Raw genomic sequence first — 13280 nt, 5'->3', positions numbered from 1 at the left:
AAGGAAGGTTGGGCAATGTACTTCTGTAGTGATACTGCCTTGGAAACCTAAGGAGGGGTTGCTGTGAGTCAGGTCTGACTTGACGGCATGTAACGACAACAACAACAAATATATATATAAGAAAGAAAGATTTACTGCCTTAGAAATCCTATGGGGCATTTCTACTCTTGTATATAGGATTACTGTGAGTCAGAAATAACTTAACAGATGCAGATTTGTTTTTTTGGTTTTTCAGATCTATCTATCAATCTATTAGTATTATAAGGAATAAACAGTGACTCTGTGTTGTAATCCAGATTCTTATTCAGCTACTAAGCTATTTGTAGTAAAGACAGTGACTGAATGTCAGTAATGACTCTTGCACTGTTGTTCATGTGGAAGTTTCCTCTGCTTCACATGTATCTTTAGAAGGTTGAGGTCCATCAGACCTTAAATGTGCAACAGACATGCCAACAACTTGTCCTGTTCCAAATCTTACATCACTCTATTCAAGCAGCACATTCTGCCAGAAGATGTACAGTCTGGATGAGATGATGTTACAAAAATAAATCAGGTTGGAGACAAAAGCAGATTGTGCAAAATCATTGCATATTTCTCAGGTTTACCACCTGTTCTATGTGCAATAATGAGAGATAAGTAAAGGTAGGAGGAAGAAGAAGAAAGAAGAGATAAACTCTCCACCAATCTTTCAAGTGTTTCATTTGCTTGTCTGTTGTTAGCATGACCATCTTACATAGACACACAAGTCAAAAACTCTACAGTTATTTTGTAACTTGGAGTATTAAGCTTGCTTTAGAAATTCTACTTACGCAACTCTTAATGTCTCTAGTCTCCAAAGGGAACGTGCATGAACAGAAACAGCACCACCTTCATAGTGAACATTTCTGTTGAAAAAAAAAAAAAAGGCCAATTCTGAGGTTAACATGTTTCATTTTTTAACTCTGTTTTTCAAAGAGAAAAGCACTTGGGAAAATATTGTGAATAAACAGTTAAACTCATATTTTTGGCATGAGATAATAGAGCTGGAAATAAAAATAGACAAAATAACAGTAAGAGCAATCAACAGAAGTTTGTTCTGAATAAACTGATTTAAACATATGCTATTGCTATTCTTCTCATTCTCTCATCCTTTCTCTTTCCCTCCCTCTCACCTAAGAATAGAGTCACCTTACTCATTTAACTTAGGTCCCTTTAGGTACTTACTTATGATTTTAGATGTATTTTAACATACTAGTATTTCAATAAAATGCATATAAATATTTGCAGTTCTAAATTGTTTTGGAGATTTAAAACATTTTAAATATGGAGATTGTTTTAAGGACATCAAAGCTGTTCAAAAAGAAGAAACTGTCATCCTCCAGCAGTCTCTATTTTAATCCAGGAATCTTATGCACATGCCTTTCTTCTCAAAGAATTCAGTATCTCCCTCTCTATTGGGTCCTTCTCACCATTTGAGTACATGCAAACCTACCTGTCTCAAACATGACAACATATCTGAACACATTTCGCTGTCCTGCTCTATCCTGTCTTCTAACTCAAAGTCCTCTCCTATCAGTCCTCAGTGTACTTCACTCTTGCTTCCAGATGAACTTCTCCATGAGCCAGATGAATTTCAAGTTAACCAAATCCAATATATTTTTTTTTTAAATCACTGAGGATGCTATTGGAAATGCTACCGTCTTGACAATTTTTCCAACATTGTAATTACATTCCAAAGTTATTTACTTGCAGGTCCTTGATGGAACAAACAGTTAAGCTCTCTACTACTAACCAAAAAGTTGGAGATTCAAACCCACCCACAGGCTCCTCAGAAGATATGCTTGCTCATCATCTTCCAAAAGGTCGCAGCCTTGCAAATCCTAGGGAGTAGTGAGATTCTGCACACATGGGGTCACCATGAGTCAGAACTGACTAGGTGGCAACTAACAACAACAACAATATAACAATAATATATGCTAATATAATATATATTAATATATATTTTAATATAATCTTTCAGTGACCCCTCTGTATATAATCTTAAAAAAAAAACAATAGTTCTTTGATATTATAAAATACCCAATCTGGGTTCAAGTTTCCCCAATTACATAACAATTATATTTTTTCAGTTGCTTTTGCAAATCAAGATCTAAACAAGATGCATATATTGGTTAGGTATTTCCCCTCTTTAACTTTTTCCTTCTAGCCATTCAATTATTGAAAAAACGTATCATTTGTAGTATTTTTTACATTTAGATTTTGGTAATTGCACCCCCATGGCATTCTTTTTTTTTTTTTTCTTTTTACTCTAAATTTGTGGTTAGTTGTAAAAACCAAGAAGTTTATTCAGGTTCAAGTTTGATTTTTTGGCACAATTGTTTTAGAAATTAGGGTTTTATATTTTCTATTATATCACTTCAGGAGGCACATAAAGTCTGGTTGTATATTTTTGTGATACTAAAATTGATCTGTAAATTCAGAATCATCCTAATCCATCCATTAAAATCTAAGAGCAATTATCACTGGCCAAAGAAGTGATTTTCAATTGTGGTGTGTCACAATCACTTGGATACCTTTTAACACTCCTGTGCCACATCGCCCAAGATCTGGAGTCAGTATTTTTTCTAAGTTCTCCAGCTCGCTTAGAAATGGAGTCACAGTTGAAAACCCAAAGCCAAACCAAACTTACTGCTGTCAAGTCAATTCTGGCTCATAGCAACCATTCAGGACAGAGTAGACTGCTGTAAATGTTTACAAAAGCAGACTGCCACATATTTCTCCTGCAGACCACCTGGTGACTTTGAACCAATGACCTTTTGGTTAGCAGCTGAGTGCTTTTAAGCACTGTGCCATCAAGGTTCCCTATAGTTTGGAAATTATGACCTATTTATTTATTAACAGCAGCAGTACTGATATTCGGGCCAGACAATTCTTTGTGGTGGAGGCTGCCTTGTATATTATAAGATGTTTTGCAGCATGCCCCTGAACTATAACAATTAAATGTAAAAGTAATAACCCTCCAGGTTTTTCAATCAAAAATATCTCCAAACATTGACAAATATCCCCAGGGAGTTAAAAATCACCTCTGGTTAAGAGTCAAGGATCTAGATCAGTGATTATCAGACTTTTACAGTATTAGAATCATGCTTGTTGAAACAGATTGCTGGGCCTCACCTCCAGAGTTTCTGATTTATTTTTTCTTTTGGTCAACAGATTGAGAGACAGACAGATCAAGGAAAACACAGACAAAATTGAGGGAAACACAGAGAAAACCCTAGAACAATTTCAAAAGAGAATACAAGAATAAATTGACAAAATAAATGAAAAATTAGAAATGATACAAAATCTACAGATACTGTGATAGTTGGAGCTGTGTGTCAACTTGGCTGGACCACAATTCTGTGTGGTTTAAGCAATTGTGACATAGGTTGTTCCCTTGATGGGATCAGATATATATGTTTTGAGCAGCCAATCCATTGAAAGGCAGTTTCCGTAGGGGTGTGGCCTGCTTCCAATATATTTAGGGATATCCCGGGGAAAGAGACACTCTTCTGTGGATCAGGATTCTGTTGCGCTACCTACAACTGTCCATGAGCGAACAATCCACCATTCAGCCTAGAGAGCTTGGATTCATCATTCGTTGGAGTCAACAGCCAGAATACTGCCTGCCAACCTTGAGCTCCTCAGCCACTGTAGCTGCATGAGTCGGGAAAAGCATACAGCTTGACATTTGATCCAAGAAATTGGGACTTGCCAGGGTCTGTAAGTGTGTGAGCCATTTTCCTAAGATAAATTTCTCTTTCTCTCTCTCTCTCTCTCTCTCTCTCTAAGCTTTACTGGTTTTGCTTCTCTAGAGAACCCAGTATAATACATTTGGTACCAGGAGTGGTTCTAGAGAGACAAAACAATAAGGATGGGCTTCCAAAATTGGTTCTCCAATTTGATTAATTTTAAAGGCACTGGTGACCCTGCCTCCATTAGTAAAGAGGGCCCTGCTAATCCATGGCATGAGGTGGCAACATTAATATGCAAAATAGCACCACAAACAGAGCAAGTACTTGTGAGAAGTGAGGCTCTGGGTGATCACATATTTGATACTTTTCTGCAATGTTGTCAGCATGAGGCATATAAGGAGGATGGCCGGTTGGTCCTACTTAACACTAGACAAAGTAGCGAGATGAGTTCAAGGCTGCTGAATCACAGCTTAAGCACCACATAAAAAACCTCAGTGTTTCCAGTTGTGCTCTAAAAGAAAGCTCCTTTCTTCTAGTAACAGAGCTGATATTGCCAAAAAAACTAAACCAAAGTCTTATTGTACGGGGGGCTTAATTACAACCCCAATTAAATTGCCAACCCAGAATGGTGTCTGTACTTAAAGTGAAGGCATTAATTGGGAAAAAATGGGATCCTGAAATCTGGAATGGGGACATATAAGCAGATAGTCAGGAAGATCAGGATATGGAGCCTGTAAATTCTGATGAATCCCTCCCATCTGAAAGGATTACTGTAAAACCATTGTCCCTTCCACCTTGGTTTGATAGGATTAACCCAATTATTCCTGCTGGGCCATTGTCTGAGGTAAAGGCTATGGAAGACATTGCTGAATGTTCTCAGGAACTGCCCCAACCACCCATTGTTGCTGCTAGACCTATAATTAAGATAAGTCCAAGCGAGCCCTCAAAGGTGAAATAGAAAGCGTGACTGAGGAGGTGGTATGCTACACCCATAAAGACCTATTTTATTTTTGGCCTTTTATGAAAGTGACTGTTTATTGGGGAAAAGGAAATAATGAGACTTTTCTGGGATTACTGGGCACTGGCTCTGAACTGACACTAATTCCAGGAGACCCAAGGCATCATTGTGGCCCACCAGGCAGAGTGGGGAGTATATGGAGGTCAAGTTATTGATGGAGTCTTAGCTAAAGTGCATCTCACAGTGGGTCCAGTATGTCCCTGAACCCATCCCATAGTGATTTTCCCAGTTCCAGAATGCATAATTGGAATAGATACACTGAGAAATTGGTAGAATTGCCACAATGAGTCCCTGACATGTGGAGTAAGGGCTATTATGCTAGGAAAAGCCAAGTGAAAGCCATTAGAACTGCCTCCACCTACAAAAATATTAATCTAAAAGCATGACTGCATCCCTGGAGCGGTTGCAGAGATTACTGCCACCATCAAGGACTTGAAGGATGCAGGGGTGGTGATTACTACCACAACCCCATTTAATTCACCTATTTGGCCTATGCAAAAAGAAAGATGGATCTTGGAGCATGATAGTAGATTATTGTAAACTTAATCAGGTGGTAACCCCAATTGCAGCTGCTGTTCCTGATGTGGTTTCATTGCTTAGGCAAGTTAGTACATCTCCTGGTATTTGGTATGCAGCTATTGATCTGGCCAATGCCTTTTTCTCAATCTCAATTTCAACAGACAATCAGAAGGAAGTGGCATAAACACCTATGGTCTCCACTCCAGTCACATTATCTTTCCTTTCCCAGTCTGCACCTATGGCCTCATGGGGAGTTCCTTATGATCAGTTGACTGAGGACGAGAAAACTCATGCCTGGTTTACCGATGGTTTTGCATGATATGCAGGCACCACTTGAAAGTGGACAGCAGCAGCACTGCAGCCCTTTTCTGGGACTTCCAGTGGTGAAGGGAAATCCTCCCAATGGGCAGAACTTTGAGCTGTGCATATGGCTGTTCACTTTACATGGAATGAGAAATGGCCAGATGTGCAATTATATACAGATTCTGGGCTGTGGCTAAAAGTTTGGCTGAATGGTCTGTGACTTGGAAATACCTTGATTGGAAAATTGGTAACAAGGATGTACAGGAAAATGTTATGTGGATAGATCTCTCTGAATGGGTCAAAGGAGTAAAGATATTTGTGTCTCCTGTGAATGCCCACCAAAAGGTGACCTTGGCAGAGGAGGACTTTAACAATCAGGTGGATAGGATGACATGTCCAGTGTAAACCAGCCATCCTTTTTCCTTAGTTACTCTTGTCACTGCTCAATGAGCTCATGAGCAAAGTGGCCATGTTGGCAGGGATGGAGGTTATGCATGGGTTCAGCAACATGGACTCCCATTTACCAAAGCTGATTTGGCTACCACCACTGCTGAGTGCCCAATCTGCCAACAGCAGAGACTAACACTGAGTCAGCAATATGGAACCATTTATCGGGATGATCAGCCAGCAACCTGGTGGCAGGTTGATTACATTGGACCACTTCCATCACATAAAGGACAGCATTTTGTTCTTACTTGAATAGATACTTATTCTGGATATAGATTTGCCTTCCCTGCACACAATGCTTCTGCCAAAACTACCATCCATGGACTTACAGAATGCCTTATCCACTGTCATGGTATCCCACACAGTATTGCTTCAGATCAAGGGACTCATTTTACAGTAAGTGAAGTGTGGCAATGGGCCTATGCTTATGGAATTCACTGATCTTACCATGTTCCTCATCATCCGGAAGCAGCTGGCTTGATAGAACGATGGAACGGCCTACTGAAAACACAATTACGGTGTCAGTTAGTTGCATACCAAGTACCAGGAGACGTACTAACTTGCCCAAGCAATGAAACCATACCAGGAACAACAGCTGTAACTGGAGTCACCACCTGATTAAGTTTACGGTTATCCACAGTCATGGTCCAAGATCCATCTGTCTTTTGCACAGGCAATACCTTAAAGGGTTGGGGCAATGTTTTCCAGGATGCTGTAAATGCTCTAAACCAGCGTCCAATATATGGTGCTGTTTCCCCAATAGCCAGGATTCACAGGTACAGGAAGCAAGGGGTGGAAATGGGAATGATACCACTCACTATTACCCCTAGTGATGTACTCAAATAATTTCTCCTTCCTATCCCTATGCTCTGCGGGTCTTGAGCTCTTAGTCCCAAAGGGAGGAACACTCCCACCTGGAGACACAATACTGATTGAATTGAACTCGAAATGAAGAATGCCACCCGTCCATTTTGGCTTCCTAGTCTCTGGATCAACAGACAAAGAAGGGCATTCCTGTACTATCTGGTGTGATAGATCCTGATTACCAAGGGGAAACTGGATTGACATAACATAATGGAGGTAAAGAATATGTCTGGAATACAGAAGATTCTTTAGGATGTCATGCCCTGTGATTAGAGTCAATGGAAAATTACAACAACCTATTCTGATATGACTACTAATGGCCCACACCTTTCAGGAATGAAAGTTTGGGTAACCCCACCAGGAGAAGAACAATGAACAGCTGAAGTGCTTGCTGAGTGCAAGGGAAACACAGAATTGGTGGTGGGAGAAGGCAGTTCTGAGTATCAGCTATGACCCTATGACCAGTTGTAGAAACGGGGACTGTGATTGTTATATTTCTTCATTGTATATGTGCATCAAATATTTTTGTTTCCTTCTGTTATGAACTGTGAAATGTAAATAAGGTTAATGCATTTTGGTTGTATGTGTGTTAGCGTATCATGTTAGGTGCAAATACGACTTTATTATTGTCCTTATTTAGAGATTATATATGATTAAGAAGATGCGTACAACTGCCAAGTTGACAAGGGGTGGGCTGTGATAGTTGGAGCTGTGTGTCAACTTGGCTGGACCACAATTCTGTGTGGTTTAAGCAAGTGTGATGTGGGCTGTTCCCATGATGAGATTAAATATATATGTTTTCAGCAGCCAATCCATTGAAAGGGAGTTTCCCTAAGGGTGTGGTCTGTTTCCAGTATATTTATGGACATCCTGGGAAAAGAGACATTCTTCTGTGGATCGGGATTTTGTTGTGCTGCCTGCAACTGTCCGTAAGCGAACAATCCATCATTTGGCCTGGAGATCTTGGATTTGTCATTCATTGGTGTCAACAGCCAGAATACTGCCTGCCAACCTTGAGCTCATCAGCCCCTGCAGCTGTATGAGTCAGGAAAAGCCTCTAGCTTGACATTTGATCCAAGAACTTGGGATTTGCTTCTATAAGTATGTGAGCCATTTTCCTAAGATAAATTTCTTTCTCTCTCTCTATAAGCTTTATTGGTTTTGCTTCTCTAGAGAACTTAGTCTAACACAGAAACAAATCCAGAAGATTAATACTAAATTTTCAGAAATAGATAATACACTGAATGGGCAAAGGAGTAGAACTGAATCAATGGAAGACAGAATTAGTGAGATTGAGGACAAATACCTCAAAACTTTTTGGAAAGGGATCAACCAGGAAAAAGATCAAAAGAAAATAAAGAAAGCCTAAGTTTCATGTGGTATCCATCAAAAGAAGCAACCTACATGGAACTGGAATTCCAGAACAGGAAGAGACAACTAAAACCACAGAGAAAATGGTTGATTTGTTGGAAGAGAATTTTCCTGCTATGATGAAAGATGAGAATATGTCTATTCAAGAAGTTTAATGAACCCAAAATAGGACAGACCCCAAAAGAAAATCACTAAGACATATAATCATTGACCTCACCAAAGCCAAAGACAAAAAAAAGAATCCTGAAAGCAGTATGAGAAAAATGAAAAGTTATCTACAAAGAGCAACCAGTAAGACTAAGCTGGGATTTCTCAGCAGAAACCATGCAGGCGAGAAGACAATGGGATGGTATATAAAAAACACTGAAAGAAAAATATTTCCAACCAAAAGTTATATATCCAGCAAAACCCTCCCTTAAAGATGATGGTGAAATAAGGACATTGTCAAAAAATAGAAATTAAGAGAATTTGTTAAAACCAGACCAACATTACTAGAGATGCTAAAGGGAGTCCTTTGGACAGAGAACCAACAATAATAAACAACCAACCACTAAAACACATGATGACATAACCAAGAAACTAACCCAGTTATGGAAATAGCCAAAGTAAATAAACCTACAAGATTGTAAACAGGGAACCACAGACATCAATTGACAAATGAGGACAATAACAAACCAAAAAGTGGGAAAAACTCGTGTAGTTACAGAACTTCTAAATGGTAGGGAAGTCAAGAAAACTGTGAGAAAAAACTGACTGTTCTAAACTTGAGAAAAAAATTATAAATTACAAGGTAACCTCAGAGAATAATGATAATCCTTCACATCAAAATAAAAAAGAAGACAAGAACAAATATTTGGCAAATACTAAAACAATAACAACAAAGGAAGTGATAACACAATTCACAAAGAAAATGAGCTCGGCACAGAAAATTGTATGAAAAAAAGATATCAGCAATGCCACAAAAAAGGACATAACAAAATGATAGGAGTAAATTCATACTAGTGGATAATTACACTAAATGTCAATAGATTAAATGTGCCACTCAAGAGATGGGGAGTTGCAGACTGGATAAGAAAACAAAACCTGTCAATATGCTGTCTACAAGAGACACACCTTAGAGATAAGACAAAAGAAGACTGAAAATCAAAGGTTAGAAAAAGATATATCAAGAAAATGGTGACCATAAAAGAGCAGGTGTGGTAATATTAATTTCTGTTAAAATTGACTTTAAGCCAAAAACCACCATAACAGACAAGGAAGTATATTACATAATGATTAAAGGATCGATTGAACAAGAGGACATAAACATAATAAATATATATGCACCCAATGAAAAAGCCCAAAAATATATAAACCAGATTCCAACAGAACTGAAAAGATGAATAGGTGATTCCACAGTCATAGTAGGAGACATTAATATACCACTTTCAATCACACATAGAACAACTGGAAAGAAACTCAACAAAGACACAGAAGAAATAAACAATACAATTCACCAATTTGACCTTACAGACATCTACAGAGCACTTTACCCAATAACAGCACCATCTACATTATTTTTCAGTGTACATGGAATATTCTCCAGGATAGCCCATATGTTAGACCACAAAGCAAGGCTTAATCAATTGAAAAACATTGAAATACTGCAAAGCATCTTCTCAGATCACAATGCAGTAAAGATGAATGGAAAAAGAGCAAACACATGGAAATTGAATTATACAATCCTTGAAAATGACTGGATAATAGAAGAAATAAAAAAATTCCTTGAATCAAATGAGAATGGAAAAAAAAAAAATCTTTGGGGCACAGTAAAAGCAGTGAATAGAGGCCAATTTATAGCAATAAATGCAAGCATTAAAAAACAAGAAACAGCCAAAATCAACTCTTTAAACCAACATCTCCAACAATTAGAAAAAGAACAGCAAGAAAAGACTACAGTTACCAAAAGAAAGGAAATAATAAAAATTTCAAGCAGAAATCATTGAAACAGAAAATAGAATGACAATAGGAAAAACCAACAACACTAGTAGCTGGTTCTTTGAAAAGATTAATAAAATTGACAAACCAGTGGCAAATTTAACACAAAGGAAAAGAGGGAGAGAATACAAACAACAGGAATGAGAAATGAATTAGGTGACACCACACAGAAATAACAAAAATTAAAGGAATAATATCAGGATAGGAGCTCTGGTAGCATACTGCTTAAGGCACTGACTGCTAACCAGAAGGCCGGAGATTCAAACCCACCAGCCACTCCTCAGAAGGAAGGTTGGGCAATCTGTAGAGATACTGCCTCAGAAACCCAAGAAGAGGTCACTATAAGTCAGGTCTGACTCAACGGCCCATAACAACAACAAAAAAATATATCAGGATATTATCAAGAACTATACTCCAACAAATGTGAAAATCTAGAAGAAATGCACAGATTTCTAGAAACATTCTACTAACCTAAACTAACAGAGGCTGAGGTGGAAAAAAGAAGAAATTGAACAGGTCATCAAAAAATTACCAACAACAAAAAAGCCCTGGCCCAGATGGTTTTACCAGAAAATTCTACTAAACAGTCAGAGAAGAACTGACATCAATCCTACTCAAACTATTCCAGAACATAGAAAAGAATGCAATCCTCCCATATTCATTTTAGGAAGCAAGCATAACCTTAATACCAAAACCAGGCAAAGATAACACTAAAAAGGAAAACTACAGACCAATATCCCTCATGAATATAGATGCAAAGATCTTAAACAAAATATAGCCAATAGACTCCAACAACATATCAAGAAAATAATACATTATGACTGATGCGGGGTTCATATCAAGTATGCAAGGATGCTTCAAAATTAGAAAAACAATAAACATAATCCATCACATGAATAAAACAAAGGTAAAGAACCACATGATCATATCAATTGATGCAGAAAAAGCACTTTATAAAATCCAACACCCATTCTTGATCAAAACTCTCAGCAAAATCAAATTAGAAGGGAAATTTCTCAACATAACAAAGGGCACATATACAAAACCAACATCCAACATTATTCTCAATGGAGAGAGACTGAAACTATTCCCCTTGAGAACAGGAACCAGGCAAGGATGTCCTATATCAACATTTTTCTTCAACATTGTATTGGAAGTCCTAGCCAGGGAAATATGGCAAGAAAGGGAAATCAAAGATATTTCCACTGATAAGGAAGAAGTAAAATTATCCCTATGGGCAAATGATATGATCCTATACATAGAAAACCCAAGAGAATCAGCAAAAAAACTACTGGAACTACTTGAGAGATTTAGCATAGTGGCGAGATACAAGATCAATATACAAAAATCAGTTGGATTTCTCTATACCAGTGAAGAGATTGCTGAAAATGAAATAAGGAAATCAATACCATTTACAGTGTTGTTGTTGCTTTTCTGTGCTGTAGAGTTGGATCTGACTCACAGTGACGGTGCCATGGTTTCTGAGGTGGTATCACTACGGAAGTAGTTGCCAAACTTTCCTTCCAAGGAGTGGCTGGTAGGTTAGAACTGCCAGCCTTCTGGTTAGCAGTCAAGTGCCTTAGGCACTACGTTACCAGAGCTCTTACCATTTACAATAGCTACCAAAAAAATAAAATACTTGGCAATAAATCTCACTAGGGACACTAGGGAGTCAGCCTCAGGGATCCAGGTTAGGAGAGGGAACCCAGGCACTCCCAAAGCAGCAGAGTGGGAGAACCAGAGAGAGGAGATGAATAGGCCCAGGGCCCACGACCAACAGGAGTGAGCCGCAGGGATCCAGGTGAGGAGACGGATCCCAGGCAAGCCCAAAGCAGCAGTGCAGGAGAACAGGAGAGCGGAGCCAAATAGGTCCCAGGGACCAGGACAGAAGAGGAGTGAGCCGCAGGGATCCAGGTGAGGAGAAGGAACCCAGGCACATCCAAAGCATCAGGTTGGGAGATCTGGAGAGGGGAGAGAAATAAGCCAGGGGACTGGGACCTAAGAGGAGTGAGCCACAGAGATCCAGGTGAGGAGAGGAAACCCAGCCACGCTCAAAGCGGAAGGGCGGGAAAGTGGGAGAAAGGGTAGGAAAAGGCCCAGGAACCAGGACAGAGGAGGAGACAACCACAGGGACCCAGGTAAGGGTGGTAGGAGAGGTTTCCAACAGGGAAAAATACTTGTCTGTCAGTTTTTCCTACCATGGAGATGTGTTGATGTGAGTTTTGAGGCTGAGTCACTGGTGTTTCAAAACCAGCAGGATGCACATGGTGCACAGGTATCAGCCCAGCTTACTGACTGAGACAGAGTAGGAAGAAGGTAGAGGCCGTCTACTCAAAAATTATTATTCATAAGGGAAAACCTTATGAAGAGCAAAGAAACACTGATACATTATCGCATAACTTTATGAATAGTCCAGTTAGGTTAGAAGGCTCTCAAATAGGACTGGGAAAGACCTGCATCATCTGAATAAACCCAGGCTTACTCATAAGGATAAGATAAAGCTTTTAAGACCTCCATTTGCTGATGTGACACCACTCATATTGAGCAAATTGAGGAGAAACAGCTGAAAACATCCATTAATCATCAGAATATGGAATGTACCAAGTATGAATCCAGGAAAATTGGAAGTTGTCAAAAATGAAATGGAACACATAAAGATTGATATCCTCAGCATTAGTGAGCTGAAATGGATGGATTTTGGCCATTTTGAATCAGACAACCATAGGATCTACTATACTGGGAATGACAGTTTGAAGAGGAATGGCATGGCATTCATCATCACAAAGGATGTTTCAAGATCTGTCCTGAAGTACAATGCTGGCAGTGATAGAAAAATATCCATACGTCTACAAGGAAGACCCATTAATATGACTATTATTCAAATTTATGCACCAAGCACCTTAGCCAAAGATGAGGAAATTGAAGATTTTTATCAACTTCTGCAGTCTGAAATTGACCGAACATGCAATCAGGACGTGTTAATTATCACTGGTGACTGGAATGCAAAAGTTGGAAACAAAGAAGAATCACTGGTAGTTGGAAAATTTGGCCTTGGTGACAGAAATAAT

At 38.9% G+C, this 13280-nt stretch overlaps 1 protein-coding gene across 1 annotated transcript in view; it reads right to left on the bottom strand.

Moving 5' to 3' along the window:
* RYR2 (ryanodine receptor 2) overlaps window positions 1-13280 on the bottom strand; it is a 1099979-nt gene that overhangs the window by 744458 nt on the left and 342241 nt on the right. Inside the window, exon 11 of the mRNA XM_007942720.1 lies at window positions 810-884. Coding sequence (XP_007940911.1) covers window positions 810-884 — 75 coding nt within the window. The remainder of the gene's footprint in view (window positions 1-809; window positions 885-13280) is intronic.

This window comes from Orycteropus afer, unplaced genomic scaffold, assembly GCF_000298275.1.
Source record: "Orycteropus afer afer isolate SDZICR_OR568_19922 unplaced genomic scaffold, OryAfe1.0 scaffold00096, whole genome shotgun sequence".
Classification (NCBI taxonomy): domain Eukaryota; kingdom Metazoa; phylum Chordata; class Mammalia; order Tubulidentata; family Orycteropodidae; genus Orycteropus; species Orycteropus afer.
The sequence above is the reverse complement of the archived record's forward strand: the minus strand, read 5'-3'. Positions and strand labels throughout refer to the sequence as shown.